The following is a 21436-nucleotide window of genomic DNA, read 5'->3' on the forward strand; positions in this document are numbered from 1 at the left end:
AGGTAAAGGTAGTCTAGAGTCTATTAAAATTTTTGTTCTAGCCTAAGCCACAGTAACCCAATTTCAAGCAAGCTCACACTGTTGGGTCTGCACATCCCTACACCTGCACGCCTGCACTTCTGGAATGCTGCTCTTGCCCTAAAAGTCTTGACTGGTCTTGCATGGCAAGCGCAGGCCTGAACAGTCAAAACAGATCTCTCCAGAAATTGTGCAGTTGTGTCCATTGAGAAGCCTCTATAACACTGGACATGTAATAAACATCAGGTCAGTGGATTCTACCTTTTGAAGCAGGGCTCTTTTGTTACATCAATGAAATAGAGGCTCATAGGATACTACCCAGACTTGAAGTAAGGAAAGTTTGTAGTACCTTTAGTAATGCTTCTAAAATAATTGTTACTTTATCTCCCTAACATCTACATATTTGAAACATAGCTGTATACATCCCACTCTAGTTAGAAACATTACTGGTATTAATAGGCTTATGGAACTGGCCTGGGAATCCATACACACTCATACAAACACAGCTTTTGACAGAAAATACTATCTATTAGAAACAATTAACTTATTTAGAAATATTAAGCAAGAATGATTTTAAGGATGAAAACTGAGTTTGTTTCTTAAGAAAGAAAGACAGACAAAAGGAAAATGGGCTCAACAAATTCAATCACACATGAGATTTACTTTCATCTAAAACAAAAATACTTATTTTTCTTACCTTTGACAATTTCACCAATACTATTTCATAAAATGTACACTGTATTTTCTTGAACTGAATGAAATGGAAGAGATTACCAATTGAACATGGTTTATCAAAAGAAAATGATTCCTAAGAAGGTAAATTTAATTTAGGGGTGGTTTAGAATAATGTCAATTATGAAAGGTTTTACTTTTCTTTCCTCTCTCCCTATCATATATAACAAAATTAATATAACATCTGAAGGCTTATAAAATGACACTGTTCATGTGGCTGTCTAATGCAGGCAGGCTTAAATAATAAATCACATCAAAAAGCACTAAGAAATCAGAAGAAACTGACTCCCCCCACAAATGACACAGAACTCTGTATTACCCACCAGCTAGCATTAACTGGGAGTGAAAGGCCATCTCAGTGATAAATGTATGGGAAGGAACACTATGTCAATATTGGCCCTATTTATTTCACTTTTCATTTCCTCCACAAGACAAAGTGTCTTGCTTCCAAAATGGACAGGCCCACCAGGACTCTAAGTCTATTATAGATGATCTATTTTTTCTTTTTGAGGAACAAGAGTTTGAACTCGAGACATCCCGCTTACTTGCTTTGCTTGCTTCACTGGCACTATATCACTTAATTTACACTTCCAATTTTACTCTTCGCTAATTGAAGATGGTATTTTCTGCCTGGGATGGTTTTGAAACCTCAATCCTCTTGGCTCTCAGCCTTATGACTAGCTAGGATTGTATGTCTCAGCCCTGTGTGCTTGGCACAGATGACCCAATTTGTGTATTAGAAGAGGAGAATCCAAGTCCACTTTACCTAAACAACGTTTCTTTCATAGTCAATGTATTTTTTTTAATTAAATGAGACCATGTTATATTGGCCCCTTCTCATGTAAGAAATGACAAAAGGAGGCTTGTGGGAAAAGATACAAGTTCAGATAGCTATGAATATTTAAAAGTTTAAATACTTGAAATCTCATAAATCCATTTTCTGGGTGGAAGTTTACATTTCCACAGTTCCCATTTGGAATACAAGCTAAAAATATATTTCAGAGTCTTACATAGTCCAAGACTCTTGGCCCCCAGATCTCCTCCTTTACTTTAAGACACATTATGCAATGAATATGGAGGTAGTCACAGTAATTGTCAGCAAAGTCTGCTGTGTCCTCAATATATTTCCTGAAAAGAGAGAATATGCTTTCTTGTCACAAGCAGAACCATTGTGCATCTAGAGGTTATGTTGCATCATGGAGATGGACAGATTAAAATGATGAGGAAACAGAACATGCACTCTTTTTTTTTTTTTTTTTGGCCAGTCCTGGGCCTTGGACTCAGGGCCTGAGCACTGTCCCTGGCTTCTTCCCGCTCAAGGCTAGCACTCTGCCACTTGAGCCACAGCGCCGCTTCTGGCCGTTTTCTGTATATGTGGTGCTGGGGAATCGAACCCAGGGCCTCGTGTATTCGAGGCAGGCACTCTTGCCACTAGGCCATATCCCCAGCCCTGAGAACATGCACTCTTGATGAAAAAAAATTTCCATTCACACTTAACAGGATATGAATCAAATGTTTTCAAACAAATCTGTTACCCAACTTTTTGGCTAATTACTGAGATGTCTTTCGGTTTATATAACAACTTTGTATTTTCTTGGATTTTTTACATCATCATCATCATCATCATCATCATCATCATCATCATCACTTTTTTTTCTTTGCCTGACCAGAAAAACTGACTTGCCATGAAAGTGTGTGTGTATCCTTCTGAAGTAGGGATTAGCAAGAAATATTCTTCAGTTATTTTAAGTAACAGTCAATACCATTTACACAATTCATTTATAACAACTTCTTACAAAAGGCAGGAAAAAGAAAAAAAACAGCATGAGTAAACAGTTGAGACTTACTCGAAACTTCTTCCCTAAATAACCCAGCATGAAGCTAGGCAGAAATCTGAATGTGAATTCTAGTGCTCTTCCTCAGTTGTGTAACTTTGGGTAAGTCTAGACCGAAACTTTTGGTGCTACTGCAAAATGGAGATAAATAAAAATACCCTACAGGGGAATCACAAGGATGAAAGGAGATGATGGATTTACTCAGCAAAACCAGAACAAAGTAAGCAAAACAAAGGTTACACACTCTGTACTATGTTCAAATACATAGATTTATGCTACAGTATAAAGATAGACCTATATTTTATAGCATTGATAACTACACAATTAGAGGAGCGGTGATGGCATCTATATTATAGTGAGATCCTATCTTAAAAAGTGTTTGTATGAAACAAGAATCAGCAGTAAACACTGGAGCACTGAGGCAGTAAAGTTTCTTCTCTTTAGATAGCAATCTGAAATACTTATAAAGAAATGCTTCCTGACTGAAATTTAGGTTCTCTATCTAAACAGTCTACAGTCGAGGTACTTACAAAGGTCAATAAGGCTTCTTGGAGTAAGCTCCATTCTTAGCTTAGAGGTGATTGTTTCTTCCTGATATTTATATGTATCTTAGATCTAACTGGTCATATAACATCACTGTTATCTCCTCATTGCCATAGACATCTCAACTCACCTGCTCCATAGTCTGGGATCTTCTGCCTAAGAGCTGCCTCCCCATATTCCTCTCCCATCCCAAACATACTTTGGTCACATCCATGTCAAATGATAGCCACTTGTGGCTTAGAGGACACCATTGTATCACTTAATTTCTTTCTGAGACTACAGGAAAACATGAAAGCTCTGAATGCAGAGCAACAGTATTGAGAAGTTACAAACAGCATACATCAGTAACCTTTCCCTTTGAAAGGTACTCATCAGAAATCATAGGCACTTGGTTAGATATTCACTGAAGTGTACAAGGCACAGGAACCCAGGCTAGAGACAGTTACCCCAGAGGTGCCATCTGCTATCGTGCCTGCTCAGTCTCTAGGGCCCCATGGTCCCATGGCTCTCGACCTTAGTCATGATAAAATACTTAACAAAACCACATGGAGCCTGAAATCATGGTCACCATCTCTCCCTTCAATAATACATGTTAAAACTACCTCTACAGTCACAGAGTGACTACTACAACTCTTGATTTTGAGCACACTGCTTTTGGAAAAACACTTTCTCTCATAATAAACCAAAGCAAAGTGGAAGACACAACCATCATTCTCAGAAGCAGGGGACAAAACAGTGTAAAAAAAAAAAAAGTCCCAGCTACAATGTGAATTCTACACCCACTGGCCTCAAAGTCTCAATCTTTTAAAAAAATTTTTGGTGCTGTTCATGGGGCTTGAACTCAGGGCTAGAATACTAACCCTGAGCTTTTTTGCTCAGGTCTAATGCTCTACCACTTGAGACACAGCTCCACTTGTGACTTTTTGGTGGCAACCTTACTATTGTTATCGTGTATGAGTTTCCCTAACCAACAAAACTCAGGAAGTAATATCAATCTTAAAAGAATATCCTAATTAGAATGCAGTGCGAACAAGGCAGGGAGAGAGAAGATGGCAAAAAAGTACGTACCAATATCATTATATGACGTATTTTTAGTATTGATGAAGAAAAAATAAATCAGTTGTGGCCTTAGATACAATTCTTTTTATTTTTTGGGGGGGTCAGTAGTGGGGCTTGAACTCTGAGCCTGGGTGCTTTAGCGCTCTACCACTTGAGCCACAGCACTACTTCCAGTGGTTAATTGGAGATAAGAGTCTCACAGACTTTCCTGCTTGGGCTGGCTTTGAGCCTTGATCCTCAGATCTCATGAGTAGCTAGGATTATAGGCATGAGCCACCAGTGCAGATACAATTCTTATATGGTGCATTGTAATATATTCTTTGCACTTAAAAAGGTTTTATTGCCTTACTTCCTCTGTTAACCTAATTTGCCTGCTCTATCTATCTATCTATCTATCTATCTATCTATCTATCTATCTATCATCTATCTATCTATCTGCCTATAGATCATAGCAATACTTATTTGCTACCTACTTCCCTTCTTCCCTCTCTCCTTTCTTATCTCTCTTCTTCCTTTCTGGTACCACTTGAGCTATAATCTTCAACCATTTTTGCTTTAGTTATTTTTCAAATAGAATTTTGTGCTTTTTGTTCTGGAATTACAAAGTTGAACTGCTACATATAGTTTCTTGAAATAGGGTCTTGCTAGCTTTTTTGCCTGGGCTAGCCTTAAATTGTGACTTTCCTATTTCTACTTCACAAGTATCTGGAATTACAGGCATGAGCCACCATGCCCTGCTTTAATTATTTCTTTCATTTTTGTTTTATAGATTCAAATATAAGCTCTATCACTTATTAAATGTAGGTGCAGGCCCATCTGGATAACCTCAAGCCTCTGCTTGGGGTAAGTTCTGCAATTAGAGAGAAGGCTGTATATATGCTGAGCTAATTCAAAAGGGTCTTCTATAATCTCTTAGTTTTTCTGAGGCCTGTGGCAGACAAACGGCCTTGAGTGAGAGACATGGCTTTACTTATGTTCTGAGACCTAGGGCACATAGAAACCTTATGGCACATGAATCCTGATATAACTGTGACTATAAGTGTGAATTTCTCAAACATTCATCATGTTCAAGAAGGATAATTATGGAATGGCTATTAGTTATTCCCACATGACATCATGGTATTTAGGAGAGATTGACCTAGGAGTTAACCAATGATGCTTCAAAGCTCCTATCTCACCCCTTCTGCCTTCCCATTTATTCTATTCATATCTTGTTGACTTCAGAAAGAAGCTTTGCTGCTTTAAACAACTTCTCTAACTCTTTTTGGCTATTTTATTTAAAGACTAATTCTATCCTATAAGAAAAAGAAAAGAACATACATATGAATAAGCTATGGTTCCTCCATTACAGCTGGGATTATAGTAGACAGTATTTTGATGGTGTTGTTTTCAGTTTAGACTTTATTGCAAGCCAAATAAAGTGCCTTTTAAATAAAAATCTATCAGTGGTCCATGAGCTATGCAGCTGTAGGTTAAAGAGTCATTAAGAATTGAGGACTGCCTAGAAGTAAGATGGCTGGACAGACAAGAGACAGATCCTAAACATGTAAGGATCAGGGGGTAAAGCCCTTAGATGCCACACCAAGTATTTTACTTTATCTCATAGATACTTCAAGTTCTAGAAACAAGAATTAGATATCGAATATACTTTTAGGAAGCAAATGCTGGTAGTAGTTAGAGGAGATATGAGCTACAGTCGGGGAAGGAATCTCAGAATAAGAGTGTCAAGAACAAAAACGAGGACAGGCTTGAGTATCATAGAAACTAGTGTCGAAGGAATTGAGGTGACTGGCTGAGTGTGCAGAAGGGGTATGAGAGAAGGTGAATACATCTATGATTGAGATTTCCAGCCTAGCTTAGTGCAGAACAGGCAAACAATACATACATGATGGAGACAAGCCTGAGACTGAGCCTGGAAAAAGAACAAATCATTCTTTTTAGGAGATAGAGGAGAAAGTGTGTTCCGTGTGAGACAACGATACACTAAGATGTCTATGAGTTGCCTCTGTGGAGATGTCCAAGAGGGATCTGGAAATTGGAATGGACAGTTACACCTCAAGAGGGCCTGGGCAGTGAACCTTGGTGAAGGCCCTTGCTTGAGTGAGTGTGTGTGTGTGTGTGTGTGTGTGCATGCACATGTGTGCAAAAGCTCAAGGAGAGAGACTTAAAATTGGCAGACTTGAGACAGATTTGAGTAAAGACTTGAGAGCTGAAGGTAGAAATAACTCTAAGAAAGGAATTTAGTTGGGTTAGATAAGAAAAGGTGGTGAACAGTGTGTGGCAAACAGGTGGAAAAAGCAGCAGTGCCTGGAAAAGGGATGGTCAACAGAGGAAAAGCTAGCAAAGAAGTTACCAGACAAACAGGAGCAAGAGCTGCCAGACATTGTCAACAGGAAGCTGAGTTCCCAGGCATTGGTCACTGATGCCAAGGGGAGGCACACACATGCAGTGAAACCAAGAGGAGGCACGTGTGTGTTCGTGTGTGTGTGTGTGTGTGTGTGTGTGTATACATGTACCAGTCCTGGACTTGAACTCAGGGCCTAAATGTTGTTCCTGAGCTTTTTCTTACAAGCTAGTATTCTATCACTTGAGTCACTTGAGCAACAGCTCCACTTTGGGCTTTTTGCTTAAGTGAGATAAGAGGCTTATGGACTTGAGTTCTTAAGCAGGCAATGTGTCAACAACTTAATTTTGTAAGGAATTCAGCAATAAAAAGAACAAGAAAGGAAAAGATACACAGAGGAGAAAACAAAATCTCTGATCTATCTTGGTCCAAACATCTCCTGACCCTCTCCTCAGTTAGAAGGTTACTCACATCCACTGAGAGCCTATAAAGCAAGGATTCTTTGCAAGAAGATTCTCCTATATATAATATCTATTTATATCTACAGATACCAGTTTTTTTTTGGCCAGTCCTGGGCCTTGGACTCAGGGCCTGAGCACTGTCCCTGGCTTCTTCCCGCTCAAGGCTAGCACTCTGCCACTTGAGCCACAGCGCCGCTTCTGGCCGTTTTCTGTGTATGTGGTGTTGGGGAATCGAACCTAGGGCCTCGTGTATCCGAGGCAGGCACTCTTGCCACTAGGCTATATCCCCAGCCCCTACAGATACCAGTTTTGATATCTACATAATATATATAAAATATTTATTTATTTCTTCATAGCACACATGTACCACCGTTTATATATACAACAAGTATTACTAGAACTCGTTGTTAGGCCCCTGGCTTATGTTTTTATTTCTATCTTGAAAGGTCAGAGAACACCGTCTGTGTCACTGAAGTAATTTAGCCATGACATCCTCTAGATATAAATTTTGCACTGTAATTTCTTTATCCATGGCCAGTCTTTCCTAATACTAAACTCTGGGTTCAAGACAGAGGCTACCATAACCTCCTGTGGGCTGCTGTATCTTGATATTCACATAAAGGAGTACCTCACTTAAGCATTTTAAGACCAACAATATGTATGTAATTCAGCCTCACTTCTACTAAGTCAGGTAACACAATTGCTATATAGTGCTATATAATAGCACAAGTGCTGTAACACAGATGAATCGTGAGGACTTTGTGCTAAATGAAACAAGCCTGCCACAGAATAATGAGCACTGCATTACTTCACTTCCATGGAACACCAAGAACAGTAAACTCACTGAAGATGAACAGTGGTGACAGCTGCAGAACAATGTGAATGTACTTGACCTGCCCCGGAGCCATGCATTTCACCATGGTCCATTTTATGCTGTGCATACTTACCACAATAAAAAAGGGTCAAATTAAAATCAATTATCTGGCTAATGTTAATCGGTATCTAGAGTCTTTGATCAATAAATATTAACTACCACCCACTACCTTAGAAATCTATAACTTTCTCAGAAAACCTATAAAAAATACCATTCATGACCTGTTTGCTGATAAGAGCAATTCAGGAGTAATACACCATCCAACAATTGGGGTATTAGTCTAAAATTGCAAAGGTCAACTTTTAGTGGACTTTTGTATGCATGGCAAAGCACAAATTGTAAAAGTGTACATTTTCTACTATAAAGCTGAGGTGAAGAAGCTGTTTTCCTAGAATTCTAACTAAAACACCCAAGGGTACAGAGAGAAAGGAACATTAAAAAATGTGCCCATACATTACTATCAGGGATGCCTCAAAGATGAACAAAAGTGAACACTTTCTAGGCAAAAATGCATGAACTAAAACACTTCAGAGTAACACTTCACAGTCATAGGAGGAAAAAAGGATTGAGATGGACACAACTTCCTTTCACCCATTGGCAACTAGAGATAAACTATCATTGTGGGCTATGAAGACCATACTTAAGGTACCTCCCTTCCCTGGGATCTGCATAAAGAAGTCTAATGTAGTAGAAAGGTAGAGGGGTGTGAAAACTGGCTGAAATGAAGTACAGGTCTAGAAGTGAGATCTTAGTGACAATCGTTTCAAATAGACTTGGTTCCTATATCTCAGAACTTTCAGGGTGCATACCATCACTGTTTCTAGAACTGAACTTACCTTTTTTCCTCGTTGTTTTAATTATACACTAATATTAGACTCTACAGGTTAAATATTCTAGCACTTGACTACAGTAGGAATTCTACTGCAATGTGGTAGTAGAGCCTTATTTTTCCCCAAATGTCTTAGAAAACATATCTATCACCATTAACCATTAGGAAATTACAAGTCAAAACCACATGAGGTAGCGCCTTAGACCCATCAGGATGCTCACTAGCAAACACACAGATCACTCTGTACACTGTCTGATTCCACTAAAATGAGGTATCTAAAGTCATAAAACTCCTATAAATAGAACATAAATGCTAAGAGCTGGTTGGGTGGGAGGACAATAGCAGAGGGTACTAAGTTTCAGTCATGCAAGATGAAAAAGTACTAGAAACTGCTTACAATAATGTGGGTAGTTGACAGTACTGTCTTCAGGTACAACTATAAATTGTAATGAGAGTAAATTTATGGTTTGGGCTTTTCACATCCCATCCTTATTCACCAAACTGGAAAAAAAGTTTATTTGGAAGGATCAATTAAAGTAGCATGTAGAATAAATTTCTACTGTATAAGCCATCTAAGTCGGAAAATTTACTTGGGTCTAAAGTTGTAAAGCCACATTTCACTCCCCTTTGTTTCGCCAGTACAATAAGTTGGAAAATAAAACTGCTCTCAACAATTCCTTTTGAAAAGCAAACAGTATTGAGAAAACTTTTGTGCTTTTTTGAGGCAGGGTCTTCCTATATAGCCCAGTTTGACCTCAAACTTATAATCCTCCTGGTCCCAGCTTCCCAAGTGCTTTCTTTCATTATAGGTTTATACTACCTTACTCAGCACTTTGTTAAGTATAATAAGGCTCAGGTAAGAAACATTTTTATAGGTTTGGAGGGCAATTCCCTTTCTGTGTACATATTACACAATTATTTAAATTTGAATTATAAAGCAGTAGTCAACCTGAACATTTGGTTTAGTTCACATCTACATATGGCCCTGGAAGTCCAGGTGGGCTTTTCCCACTAATCTGTCTGCACATATTTCATGCACTAGTATTGGTCACACAAAGAAAAATGGTGAGAAAAAAGTATGGTGAAAAGCAAGTCAAGATGCAGTATTATTCACTTAAAACAGAATTCCAATCATAATTATCACATATCATACATATCAATAAAACATGGAAACATTTTAAAAAAGCAAACAGAAGCCAAAACACTTATGAAGACAATGAATGACAATCAAAAGACTATATAATGGAATTTGAACCCTTATACCATTTTTTCCCCTGGAACTAGGGCTGGAATTCAGGAGCCCCACTGTCTCTCTGCAATTATTTTATTAGTTATGCACATATATATATATATATATATATATATATATATATATATATGTACCTCCAACGGCTAGTATCATTCAATAAACTCCAAACACCTCACATTCCTACTAGAAGGCATGGAATCCAGGGACCTCAGGAGGTGACCTAAAGGTAGTCGACAAAAGGTGGTTAAATATCTTGGTGCATGTCACCTTCTTCAAATCCCACAGCTCTTTACCATACTTTTTACATTCTCCTATCTGTCTCAGCCCTAATACTTCAATATATCTTATTTTGTAGCTAACAAGTCTGACATCGCACACTGTATGCCACTGAGCACTCCTGTGTCTTGCTTAGGCTCCTTTACATGCATTCTTGGAATGCATTGCTCTACCTCCAGCTTGGAAGCAGGTAGGATAAAACTGAAGTTGGCAATTAAAATTTAAACTATATGGAGTACGTAAGAAACTTTTCAGACTAAGATAGCTTATACAGTAGAGATTTGTTGTACATACAACTACTTCGATTGGTCCTGTCAAGACAACTCGGGCGGGGGGGCAGGGCACGGGGAGGGGAAGGAACAGTTCTGGGGCTTGAATTCAGGGCCTGGGTGCTGTCCCCGAGTTTTTTTTGTTCAAGGCTAGGGTTCCACTACTTTGATCCACAGTGCCACCTCTGGTTTTCTAGTGGTTAAGTAAAGATAGGAATCTCACAGACTTTCCTGCCTGGGCTAGCTTCAAAGTGAGATCCTCACATTTCAGCCTCCTGAGTAGCTATGATTACAGACACGAGCCACAGGTGCCTGGTAAGAAAACTTTGAACTAACTTTTTTTTTGGCCAGTCCTGGGGCTTGAACTCAAGACCTGGGCACTGTCCCTTAGCTTTTTTTTTGCTCAAGGCTAGCATTTTACCACTTAAGCCACTTCTGGCTTTTTCTGTATATCTTTCCACTGTTGCTGATACTGATTAATAAAAAATATTTCACAAACCAGATAGGTGCCAGTGGCTCCTATCTGAAGTCCTAGTTATTTAGGAGCCTGAAATTTGAGGATCTTTGTGCTAAGCCAGATTGGGCAGGAAAGTTTGTGATTAGCCACCAGAAAACTAGAGGTAGAGCTATGGCTCAAGTAGTAGAGTACTAAGCTTGAGCAAAAGAGATGAGTGTATAAGAACTTGAGTTCAAGCCCAGTATCACAAAAAAATTACAAAAAAAGTTTGAAATCAATTCTATATTAACTGATAAATAAATCCTGTACTTAATTAAGTACATGGCACCAAAGTAACCTTAAATTAGGTAACAAAAGGTTTCAAATAACAAAATTCATATTTTTTTAAGAAAAAAAGTGTGGCTATTATGAGGTAACTTTAAACAAGGTAGTAGAAATATACCAATTTTTAAATCTCTTCTAAATACTTCAGTCATTTTATGCTTTATTTTTGTAAGAGCTTAGGAATCACCTATGTTTTCTACAGAAATGTTTAAGTTTCCAGCTACAGAAAATGAAATTGGAATATAGAAATCCAAAATTAAATCATTTGCATTTCTTACTTTTTATAATTCTGTGGAAAAGAAGCAATGTTGGCTTCCCTAATTAAGAAAAAGAGTATTTGATATCTAAGACTACTGTTTGTAAGTTATAAAATACACAAATTCCAAATAGTTATCATGATCATATCAAATAATGAAACCAATAATAAAGCATAATTCATATGTAGACTTACACATAATGGGCATGTTCACTGAAATTCTCAAATTAATTTTATTCAGGCTGACAGGTGAGATCAAGTTTGAGTAATAGTAAAAGGATATAAGTTAGATTTTAGATGCTTTTCCAGTTCTTATGTAAACCAGTGTAGTTTCTCTGAAGCAAATAAAAGGACTTACTACTTAGACAAGTTTTCCTAAACTCTCAAATTAGTTTTGGTCAAGTTGATAAGTGAAGCTGAAATATGACGTTTAGAATAACAGTAGAACGATGAAAGTTGGATTTTATTTATTATTTAGGCTGATTGGTAGCAGAAGTGTTGGAGGGGTTGTGCATTGAGGCAGAATGGCTTAGCCTGACTTTACATGTTGCTCTAGAACATACTGACAGAGAACTCAAACAGGCCCAACCAGAGAACCAGTGGAGAGTGATATACAGTCTGCACAGTTCTCTGGCCCTAGAAAACATTTAATTCTTTAAGTGACCCTGGAGAAAAGATAATCACACTTGAGCCTTTTTACCTTCATTTTCCATATGAAGGAAGAAGTCACTATCAGAAGATATTAGCACAGAAGAAAGAGAAAAGCCACCTTTCTGCTAAACGTGAGAAAGACAGTCATCAGCAAATGAACATTATTGTAATTGGTACATGCTGAGTGTTTGACACAGCTCATAGTTTCCTTAGCAGCCATATGATCTACGTGTGGTAACTGCTCAGTACAATCTGAGGACACTGTCTCACAGAGATGAAATAATTTGCTGAGGTTCCAAAAGTTAAATGGCAACATGACACATTTCTAGACTTTCTAGTGTGGTTTTGCTCTTTTTCTTTTTCTTTTCTTTTTTTTTTTTTTTTAATTTTTGGCCAGTCCTGGGCCTTGGACTCAGGGCCCGAGCACCGTCCCTGGCTTCTTCCCGCTCAAGGCTAGCACTCTGCCACTTGAGCCACAGCGCCGCTTCTGGCCATTTTCTGTATATGTGGTGCTGGGGAATCGAACCTAGGGCCTCGTGTATCCGAGGCAGGTACTCTTGCCACTAGGCTATATCCCCAGCCTGGTTTTGCTCTTTTAAACAAACAAAAACAGTGTGTTAAACAAGGAAGATTCCTGAAACACTAGTTTAGTTGAGAGGTTAAAAGCATATCTGTAGTTTTCATTTTTATTTGATATTTGCTTCCTTTTTCAAATTAGGCTGCTTTTCAAATTTGTAGGCATATTACTGAAAGAATACGGTGTGACAGGGTGTTTATTATTGCTGCTTCTTGGGTGGCTGCAGTATGTACCTTATGATTAACACTACAGGAGTTTAGGCATGGCACAGGTCCAGCGTGACACATCTTAACCTGTTTTATGGTTTGAATGGGAAATTTCCGAGGTTTTGTAAAACCCTAAAAACCAGTATAAGACTTTCACAGTGGTTAAAAATACATGTATGATTATGTTAAGACATCAAAGACAAAAACATTTTTCCTAAGAGTTCGAGGAATATTATTTCATCCATTCATTTACACCCTAAATGAATAAAGGCACAAAATTAAAACAGAGCTTTGGTAAGCGGAAAAAGAGAAAAATGAGGAAGGGAAACGAAGATAGGTACTAAGGGAAGAAACCTACAATACTGATGGAGTTAACTTTGATAAACTAGGAAAGAAAGACTTTTTTCAGAGTAGAATACTATTAGAAATTGTCCTGTGTATGCTATATGCATGTGAGATTGTTTTTATTTTTATTATCTTTATAGTACAAAAAGTTGCTTTTCAACAAAGCAGTTTATGACAATATATCTTGGTCAATATCACCCCTTCCTTCTTGATGTATGTTTTTATTTTTGGCTAGTCATGGGGTTTGAACTCAGGGCCTGGGCACTGTAACTGAGCTTCTTTTGTTCAAGGATAGCACTCTGCCACTTGAGCCACAGCATCACTTCTGGCTTTTTCTGTTTATGTGCTCGTGAGGAATCGAACCTAGGGCTTCATGCATGCTATGCAAGCACTCTACCACTAAGCTACATTCCCACACCAATACGCCGGGGGCTTATTAAGACAGAGCTAGGGGCTGGGGATATAGCCTAGTGGCAAGAGTGCCTGCCTCGGATACACGAGGCCCTAGGTTCGATTCCCCAGCACCACATATACAGAAAACGGCCAGAAGCGGCGCTGTGGCTCAAGTGGCAGAGTGCTAGCCTTGAGCGGGAAGAAGCCAGGGACGGTGCTCGGGCCCTGAGTCCAAGGCCCAGGACTGGCCAAAAAAAAAAAAAAAAAAAAAAAAGACAGAGCTATATTTGTGAAACTCTTCTACATGGAACTTGAGTTCAAAGGCATATGTATGAAAATGAAAAATGCTATGATGATAATATGCTAATAGATAACATTTTATAACTAATAGCACAATTGGAGGCTCACATATCTATAAAGACAAAGACCTATTTTTAAAGCCTACCTGTTTGAATATTATAGATATATAAAGGCAATTAAGAAACATGAACATCAGGAGGATGTACTGGAAAACAGGAGCAATCACTATCTCTCTGGCCCTGAAGGAGATTTGTATATGAATACTTCAGAGCCTGAATTCTCCCTGAACGCCAAACACAGTTAATACGTGCCCAATAAAGATTGACTTTTGGCACCACAAGACAAATGTGTTTTTATAAATATTACTTTCTCTCTTTTTTTTCTGCAGGCAAAAATATCAAAGAAGAGAAGCACAAAATGATTTTAGAAAAAAAGAAAACCACAGCTGTCATGTTTCCTAGTGATTATAGTCTTTCAAACGTCCTGTCATTCAGGATATGTAATTCTAATCCAGTGGCAAGACCAGTAGAGTCTCAGACGTAATCAAATATGCTGACTAGCTGAAACTAGAGGTGCTTCACTTCCTCACTTCTGGCTTACATCTCCACCTACCTCTTACTTGTGAATTATGATAGGCACTTGCTGTGTAAGCTTTGAAAAGTTTAAGTAAGGGGATAAGAATGAGTGGGCTACTAGCTGAGTTTAGCAGATGAAAAGTTACATCATCCCAATTTACTTTGGTCCCGTCTTTTGGGAATGGCTGAATTTTATATAAAGCCTATTTATAAACCACTGCAAGTGAGACTTGCATTCATCTTGCACTGTGACATCATTTCCTCATCAATAATGTAAACCTAAGAAATGGATTAAAGAGACTCTGAAGGACCTTTTCATACATGGAAAAAGAGAAAACAACTCAACTCTTCAGTATATGAATTCAGTCCTCTTACCTTGTTCTTTGATCTGGCGAATTTGCTTCACAGTTTCTTTTAAGATTGCACATTTGTCAGGTTTGAAGTTAAAGTTGTCTATATCATTAAAATTTGCAAAAATCAGCTCTGCGAGTTCCTCAATATACTTATTTTCCTGTTCACGATTACGTTTCTCAGTATTTCTTTTGGGGCTAAAAAGAAAAAAATACATTTTTATAATGTACTTGAAAATGAGCTATTATAAAAATATATATATATAATAAAAAAATTTTGTGCCAGTCCTAGGGCTTGAACTTGGGCCTTGGGTTGCTGTTCCTGAACTTTTTTTTGCTCAGGGCTAGCATTCTACCAAGTAAGCCACAGTTCTACTTCCAGCTTTTTGGTGGTTAACTGGAGATTAGAATCTCATGGACTTTCCTGCCTGGACTGGCTTTGAACTTTGATCCTCAGATCTCAGCTTCCTGAGTAGCTAGAATTATAGGCATGAGCCACCAGCAACTGGCTGATAATTTTAATACAGACACAGCAAACAAAAATTACCTACAGAAACACAGGAATACTTTGGCTGGGGGAAGGGAGGTTGTCCAAAGTATTGCATGCTCTTTAAAACCTAAACTTGCCAGGTGCCAGTGGTTCATGCCTGTATTCCTAGCTACTTTGAAGCGCTGAGATTTGAGGATAATGGTTCCAAGTAAGCCAAGGCAGTAAAGTCTCTGAGACATTTATCTCCAATATATTACTCCCCCCCCCCCCGATCTCCCCGCAAAAAAAAAAAAAGCCAGAAGTAGAGTTGTGGCTCAAGTGGTTGAGCACTACCCTTGAGCAGAAGCAGCTCAGGGAAAGTACCCAGGCTCTGAGTTCGAGTTCCAAGACTGGCAAAACAAAAACAAAAAAACCAGCGAAACACTCACCAAAAAAACCCCTTAAATTTATACTACCTCATAATTATATATTTATAACTTATGTGATTAAATAATCCATGTATCTAATGTCTCCCTCTGGACTGCCAAATTCAATGACAAGGATCTGGTTGATTATGGTCACTACTATGCTTACTTGATACAGTTTTACCCAAGTAAGAACTGGATTTATTATTATACAAATAAAGAATATTTTTAAAAGGGAATGGAGGTGACATTCATTTTATTATTTATTTATCTATGCCTTTTCTGGGGCTTGAAGGAACTCAGGGATTTTTATTCTTATTTGGCTTGTGTGTCAACTACTCCAGCTCTACCACTGAGCCAAGCCTCGAGTCTGACATATTTGCTAGTTTCCTGGAGACAGAGTATCAAGACTTTGCTGTCTGGGTTGGCTTTGAGCTGCAATTCTCAGACCTGTTTTCTGAGTAGCTAGGATTATAAGTATGAGCCACCGACACCCAGCTAGGAAGGTTACATCTGTAAAAGTTTTGCTTAAGATTAGTAAAAAAGAATATCATTATTCCTTGTTAAAAAATTGCAGTGATTTTTTTTGTAAAACACTGAGATAATAAAGAGAAATCTTTAACATTTTATAGGCTTTTTTAGAATGATAGCAATAAAATCCTGCAGCCTCCATAGATAATGCAAAAAGTTACAAAAGGAACAAAAGTGAAATTGACCCAGCATATTTGTTAATTGTCCAAGCTGAATGACATGTGAAACACAAAGTAAAGTTTTACAAAGTCCGTGGAGAAGGAAAATATCAAAATTGGCAAAATCTACTTATTTGAATTTAATAAAATAGCAAACTAAGATATTAACTGTACAATTGTTTTGCCAAGTACAGTGAAAGACCCACTAAATTACATTCAAAACACCAAGAGATTTGTTTACAAAAACAGAAGCTTCTTGCATTTTTAGTTACTTTTTCCAGTTCTGGGGCTTGAACTCAGGGTCTAGGCACTATCCCTGAGCGTTTGTGCTCAAAGCTAGCACTCTATCACTATAGCCACAGCTCCACTTCTGTCCTTTTGGTGTTTAATTGGAGATAAGAGTATCACAGACTGGGCTGACTTTGAACCACAATCCTCTTAGCCTCCTCAGTAGCTAAGATTACAGGTGTGACCCTGTAGTACCCAGTTGCTTCTTGTATTTTTAAATGTAATTGTATATGTTAATTAAAATTTTTAGCAACTCATAATATATATATATATTTTAAATTTTATTTTGTTGTAAAGGTGATGTAGAGAGGGGTTACAGTTACATACGTAAGGTAATGAGTACATTTCTTGTTGAACAGTTACCCACTCCATTTTTCTCCCACTATCTCCCCCCTTCCACCTGCAACTAGTAAAGTTCATTTCCAACTGAGTCTATTGTGAGAATCACTGTTGCATTGGTTCACCCTACATTCTCATTGCACCATTTTGTTATCATAATATATTTCTTTTCTTTTTTTTTGTCTTTTCTTTTTTTTTTTTGGTACTGGGGATTGAACCCAGGACGTTGTACTTGCTAGGCAAGCACTTTGCCGCTGAGCTACATCCCAGCCCAATCATAATATATTTCTATAGAGAAAAATATCAGTTTTCTTTTTTTTCCTTTCTCTTGGTCTGTCCTGGGGCTTGAACTCAGATCTTGGATGGTGTCCCTGTGCTTTTTTGCTCAAGGCTAGTGCTCTACCACTTTGAGCCACAGCACTACTTCCGGTTTTCTAGTGGTTAATTGGAGATAAGAGTCTCATAGACTTTCCTACCCAGGCTGGCTGTGAACCATGATCCTCAGATCTTAGCAACCTGAGTAGCCAGGATTACAGGCATGAACCATCTGCACCCGGCTCAATTTTCATAAAGTAACAAACTAAAGATATAAATAGATAATATAATCTCTACATCTGTAGAGATTCTCACCTAGTGAGAATTGTTTACTTTACTAAGTACAGTGAAAGGAAGGGGGTAGTTGAAAGACTTGGAAGAACCCAGGTCCAATTCTGTCTGTTTTCTTCTAGAGGTGAGGAAAAAAAGAAAAAAGAGTCTGGAATCCTGGCCTTTGCCCGTTTTCCTTCTCTTCTCCTAATGTATTCCTTAGCTTTCTTCCCTTCACAGAGTGTCTTTATGCTTTTTTGCTAGCCACTAGATAGACATTTCTCTTTTTTCTCTCAGTCCCGGGGCTTGAATTCAGGGCCTGACACTGTCCCTGAGCTTTCTCTGTCATGGCTAGCTTACCACTGGAGCCACAGCTCTGCTTCTGACTTTTTAATGGTTAACTGGAGGTAAGAGTCTCACAGATTTTCCTGCCAAGGCTGGCTCTGAACCTTGATCCTCAGATATCAGCCTCCTGAGTAGTTAGGATTACAGGCATGAGCTACCAGCACTTGGCTATTTTTATTTAACTCTGTGTGTGTGTGTGTGCACGCACGTGCGTGTGTGTGCGTGCGTGCAGTCCTGGGACTTGACCTCATGGCCTGGGCACTGTTCTTGAGCTTTTGTGCTCAAGGCAAGTGTTCTACCACTTGAGCCACAATTCTACTTCTGGCTTTTTTGGTAGTTAATTGGAGAAATGAGTCTCTTAAGACTTTCCTGCCCAAGATGTCTTTGAACCATGATCCTCCTATTTCAGCCTTCTGAGTATCTAGGGTTATAGGTACATAGACAACATTTTGCATTTTGCATATATCATAGGAAAAGTCCTAGAAGGGAAAATGCTAGGATAAAACAGGATATTGCTAGTGTTGATGGCTTATGCTAGCTACTCAGGAGCCTGAGATCTGAGGATTGTGGTTCAAAATCAGGGTGGGCAGGAAAGTCGGTGAGACTTATCTTCTATTAATCACTGACAGGTCCTAATTTCACGCCCCAGCACAAAACAAACAAACAAAACAGAAAAATAAAAACAAACAAAACACTATAAACGCATACATGCACACACACTTTTTTGTTTTTTGCCAGTCCTGGGGCTTGGACTCAGGGTCTGAGCACCGTCCTTGGCTTCTTTTGACTCAAGGCTAGCACTCTACCACTTGAGCCACAGTGCCACTTCTGGCGTTTTCTGTTTATGTGATGCTCAGGAATCGAACCCAGGGCTTCATAAATGTTAGGCAAGCACTCTACCACTAAGCCACGTTCCCAGCCTATGCATATATAATTCTCATAAAGCCAAACTGGCCTGCATGGAGAGTCTAACAATTCTCACTATCACCCATACTTGCTTAAATTTTTTTTTGCACTGAAGACCCATCATCTGTTCCCAGGAAAATCAAACAACACAGCATAAAATGTAGCAAATCATTTTACTACAGGATTTCTTATAATATTCTGTGACCTAAGAGGAAAAAATGAAGATTATAAAACAAGTGAACTGATTATACGCATGGCATCAAAAGTATATGGTTTTACAGGGCACTGGTGGCTCACTCCTGTAATCCTAGCTACTCAGAAGGCTAGACTTAAGGATCACAGTTAAAAGCCAACCTGAGCAAGAAAGTCTATGAGATTCTTATATCCAATTAACCACCAGAAAACTCAAAGTGTAGCTATGGCTCAAAATGATAGAGCACTAATCTTGAGCCAAAGAGCTCGGGCCCAGGCCCTGAGTCAAGCCCCATGATTGACGCAAAAAAAAAGTATATGGTTTTCAGTCAGGAACCAATTGCTTTTGCCTATAACCCTAGCTACTCAGGAGGCTGAGATATATGAATCAAAATTTGGAGCCAGTCTGGGAAGGAAAGTCTGTTAAGACTCTTATGTCCAAAAAGCCACCAAGAAAAAAAACCCACCCAAAACCAAAACCATAAAGCTGTGGCTCAAGTAGCGAAACACTCAAGCAAAAGAATCACAGGGACAGTGTTCAGGTCCTGAGTTCCTGTCCCATGATCAGCACACACAAAAGAAGTATATGGCTTTCCTTTGAGTGTAAAGAAAAATAAAATCTCTGATTAGTATATTTAAAATTTAAGCTATTGCTACTGCATATTTACAAGTTTAGTTGTTAAGGAGAAAAACTATACATGGGATGTGAATCAGGAGTAAAGTAAATGCTCAAATAACAAACACAGAAAAAAATTTAGCAGATAATACTGATTTTTTTTTCAAATGACTCTAACCTGGGTCCAAGCTGATCAGGACATTCCTTTCGCTTCCTTGTCTCTGACCTGGATGGGTCAGAGGTATTTTCTCCCATCCCACTCATCTTGAATACATATCAGCAACTATAAAAGAAAACAAGGAAAAAGAAAGAGTAAAAGAGCTATTGATAAAGTATCTCACCATTCTGTCAACAAAAAACTTTGACTTTCATCAGAAATTTGACAACAGTAACAAAGCAATTAACACATTGTTCTGCTATATGTTCCTGTATAATTTGTACTTACAAAGTTGTCTTTCATTTTCTTTAACCTTGCCTAAAAGGCTAAGCAAATGGAAAGATTAATAACATTTATGAAACAAAAAGACTCTTTAGAAAGGAGCTGAATTACAAAAGCACCATGAGCTGCTCTCTGCCAGACTGGGCCTAGGCAGCAGCCTCCAGTTTCAGGGGTGTTGTTGTACTATGTGGAAAGGATGGGTGTTGTAAGGGGCTCCTCCCAGTCTCTGTTTTGGGTTTGCCAATGTAATGTCTGTGCTGTTCACCTAGGGAAGAGGCAAGTGCTATAATTCTAAATTGAAGGGTTCTAAATTTAGTTAGTAGATCTGACACCCATATGTTGTCCCAGATCCCTGTGCAAGGACTCTTAAGTAGCACTCTTCGAAACGGAGGCTCTCCCTGCCTCCCTTAGGAGGCTCACATGACTGGATCTTCTTCCCTTTCTCCCCTCCTCCTTCTTCCCTTCCCATTGTGCCGGTGCTGGGGTTTAAACTCAAGGCCTTGATGCCATCCCTGAGCTTTTGTGCTCAAGACTAGCATTCTACCACTTGACCACAGCTCTACTTCTGGCTTAATTTGGCACCTAAGAATCTCATGGACTTTCTTGACCAGGCTACCTTTGAACCACGATCCTTGGATCACAACCTCATGAGTAGCTAGAATTACAGGCCCAATTTCCCTTCTGGACTTCTGGTAGCTAATTGGAGATGAGTCTCATGACCTTTATTGCCCAGGCTGACTTCAAGCTAGGTCCTCATAGCTCGGCCTCCTGAGTAGCTAAGATTACAGGTATAAGCCTCAGGTATCTGGTTCCTTGGCTCCCTCTTCATAGCAGTTAGAATCCTTCCCTGAACAATGCATCATAGTTTTTTCTTTTGTCACATTCCATCATGCCCACCTGCCCCCTTCCCCCAATCCCTCAGTTGCTTCTAGATGCCATCACCAAAGGTCTTTGATGCACTAAAAAACTCAGGGGAACAACTGATTATGAGTGAGAAGAATCATTACAGATCTATACTGCTGAATAAGGACAAAACAATCAGTGTACTCACATTGGTCACCACTATTAGAAATGAAATACTATTTTAGGTATGAAAGAACACGAGAAAACTAGAGTTTGAATTGAATTAAAAATATTTTAGTTCTAAAAGAATTAAACAACAAGACTAACAAAGATTTTGAGGAAAATGTAAAAGACTGTTACTTCTGGTACGTAATAAC

General features: G+C 38.7%; 1 protein-coding gene across 1 annotated transcript in view; it reads right to left on the reverse strand.

Annotated features, from left to right (window-relative positions):
- The window catches only part of LOC125344541 (nuclear receptor coactivator 2-like), a gene marked incomplete at its 3' end in the record, with an annotated part of 87150 nt that extends 66958 nt beyond the window's left edge, over positions 1-20192 (reverse strand). Inside the window, exons 1-2 of the mRNA XM_048337037.1 lie at positions 19956-20192; positions 14949-15121 (exon numbers count right to left, since the gene is read on the reverse strand). Of these exons, the coding sequence (XP_048192994.1) occupies positions 14949-15121; positions 19956-20041 (259 nt within the window). The remainder of the gene's footprint in view (positions 1-14948; positions 15122-19955) is intronic.
- Between the last annotated feature and the right edge of the window lie 1244 nt (positions 20193-21436).

Source organism: Perognathus longimembris, unplaced genomic scaffold (genome assembly GCF_023159225.1).
Source record: "Perognathus longimembris pacificus isolate PPM17 unplaced genomic scaffold, ASM2315922v1 HiC_scaffold_148, whole genome shotgun sequence".
In the NCBI taxonomy this organism is placed as follows: domain Eukaryota; kingdom Metazoa; phylum Chordata; class Mammalia; order Rodentia; family Heteromyidae; genus Perognathus; species Perognathus longimembris.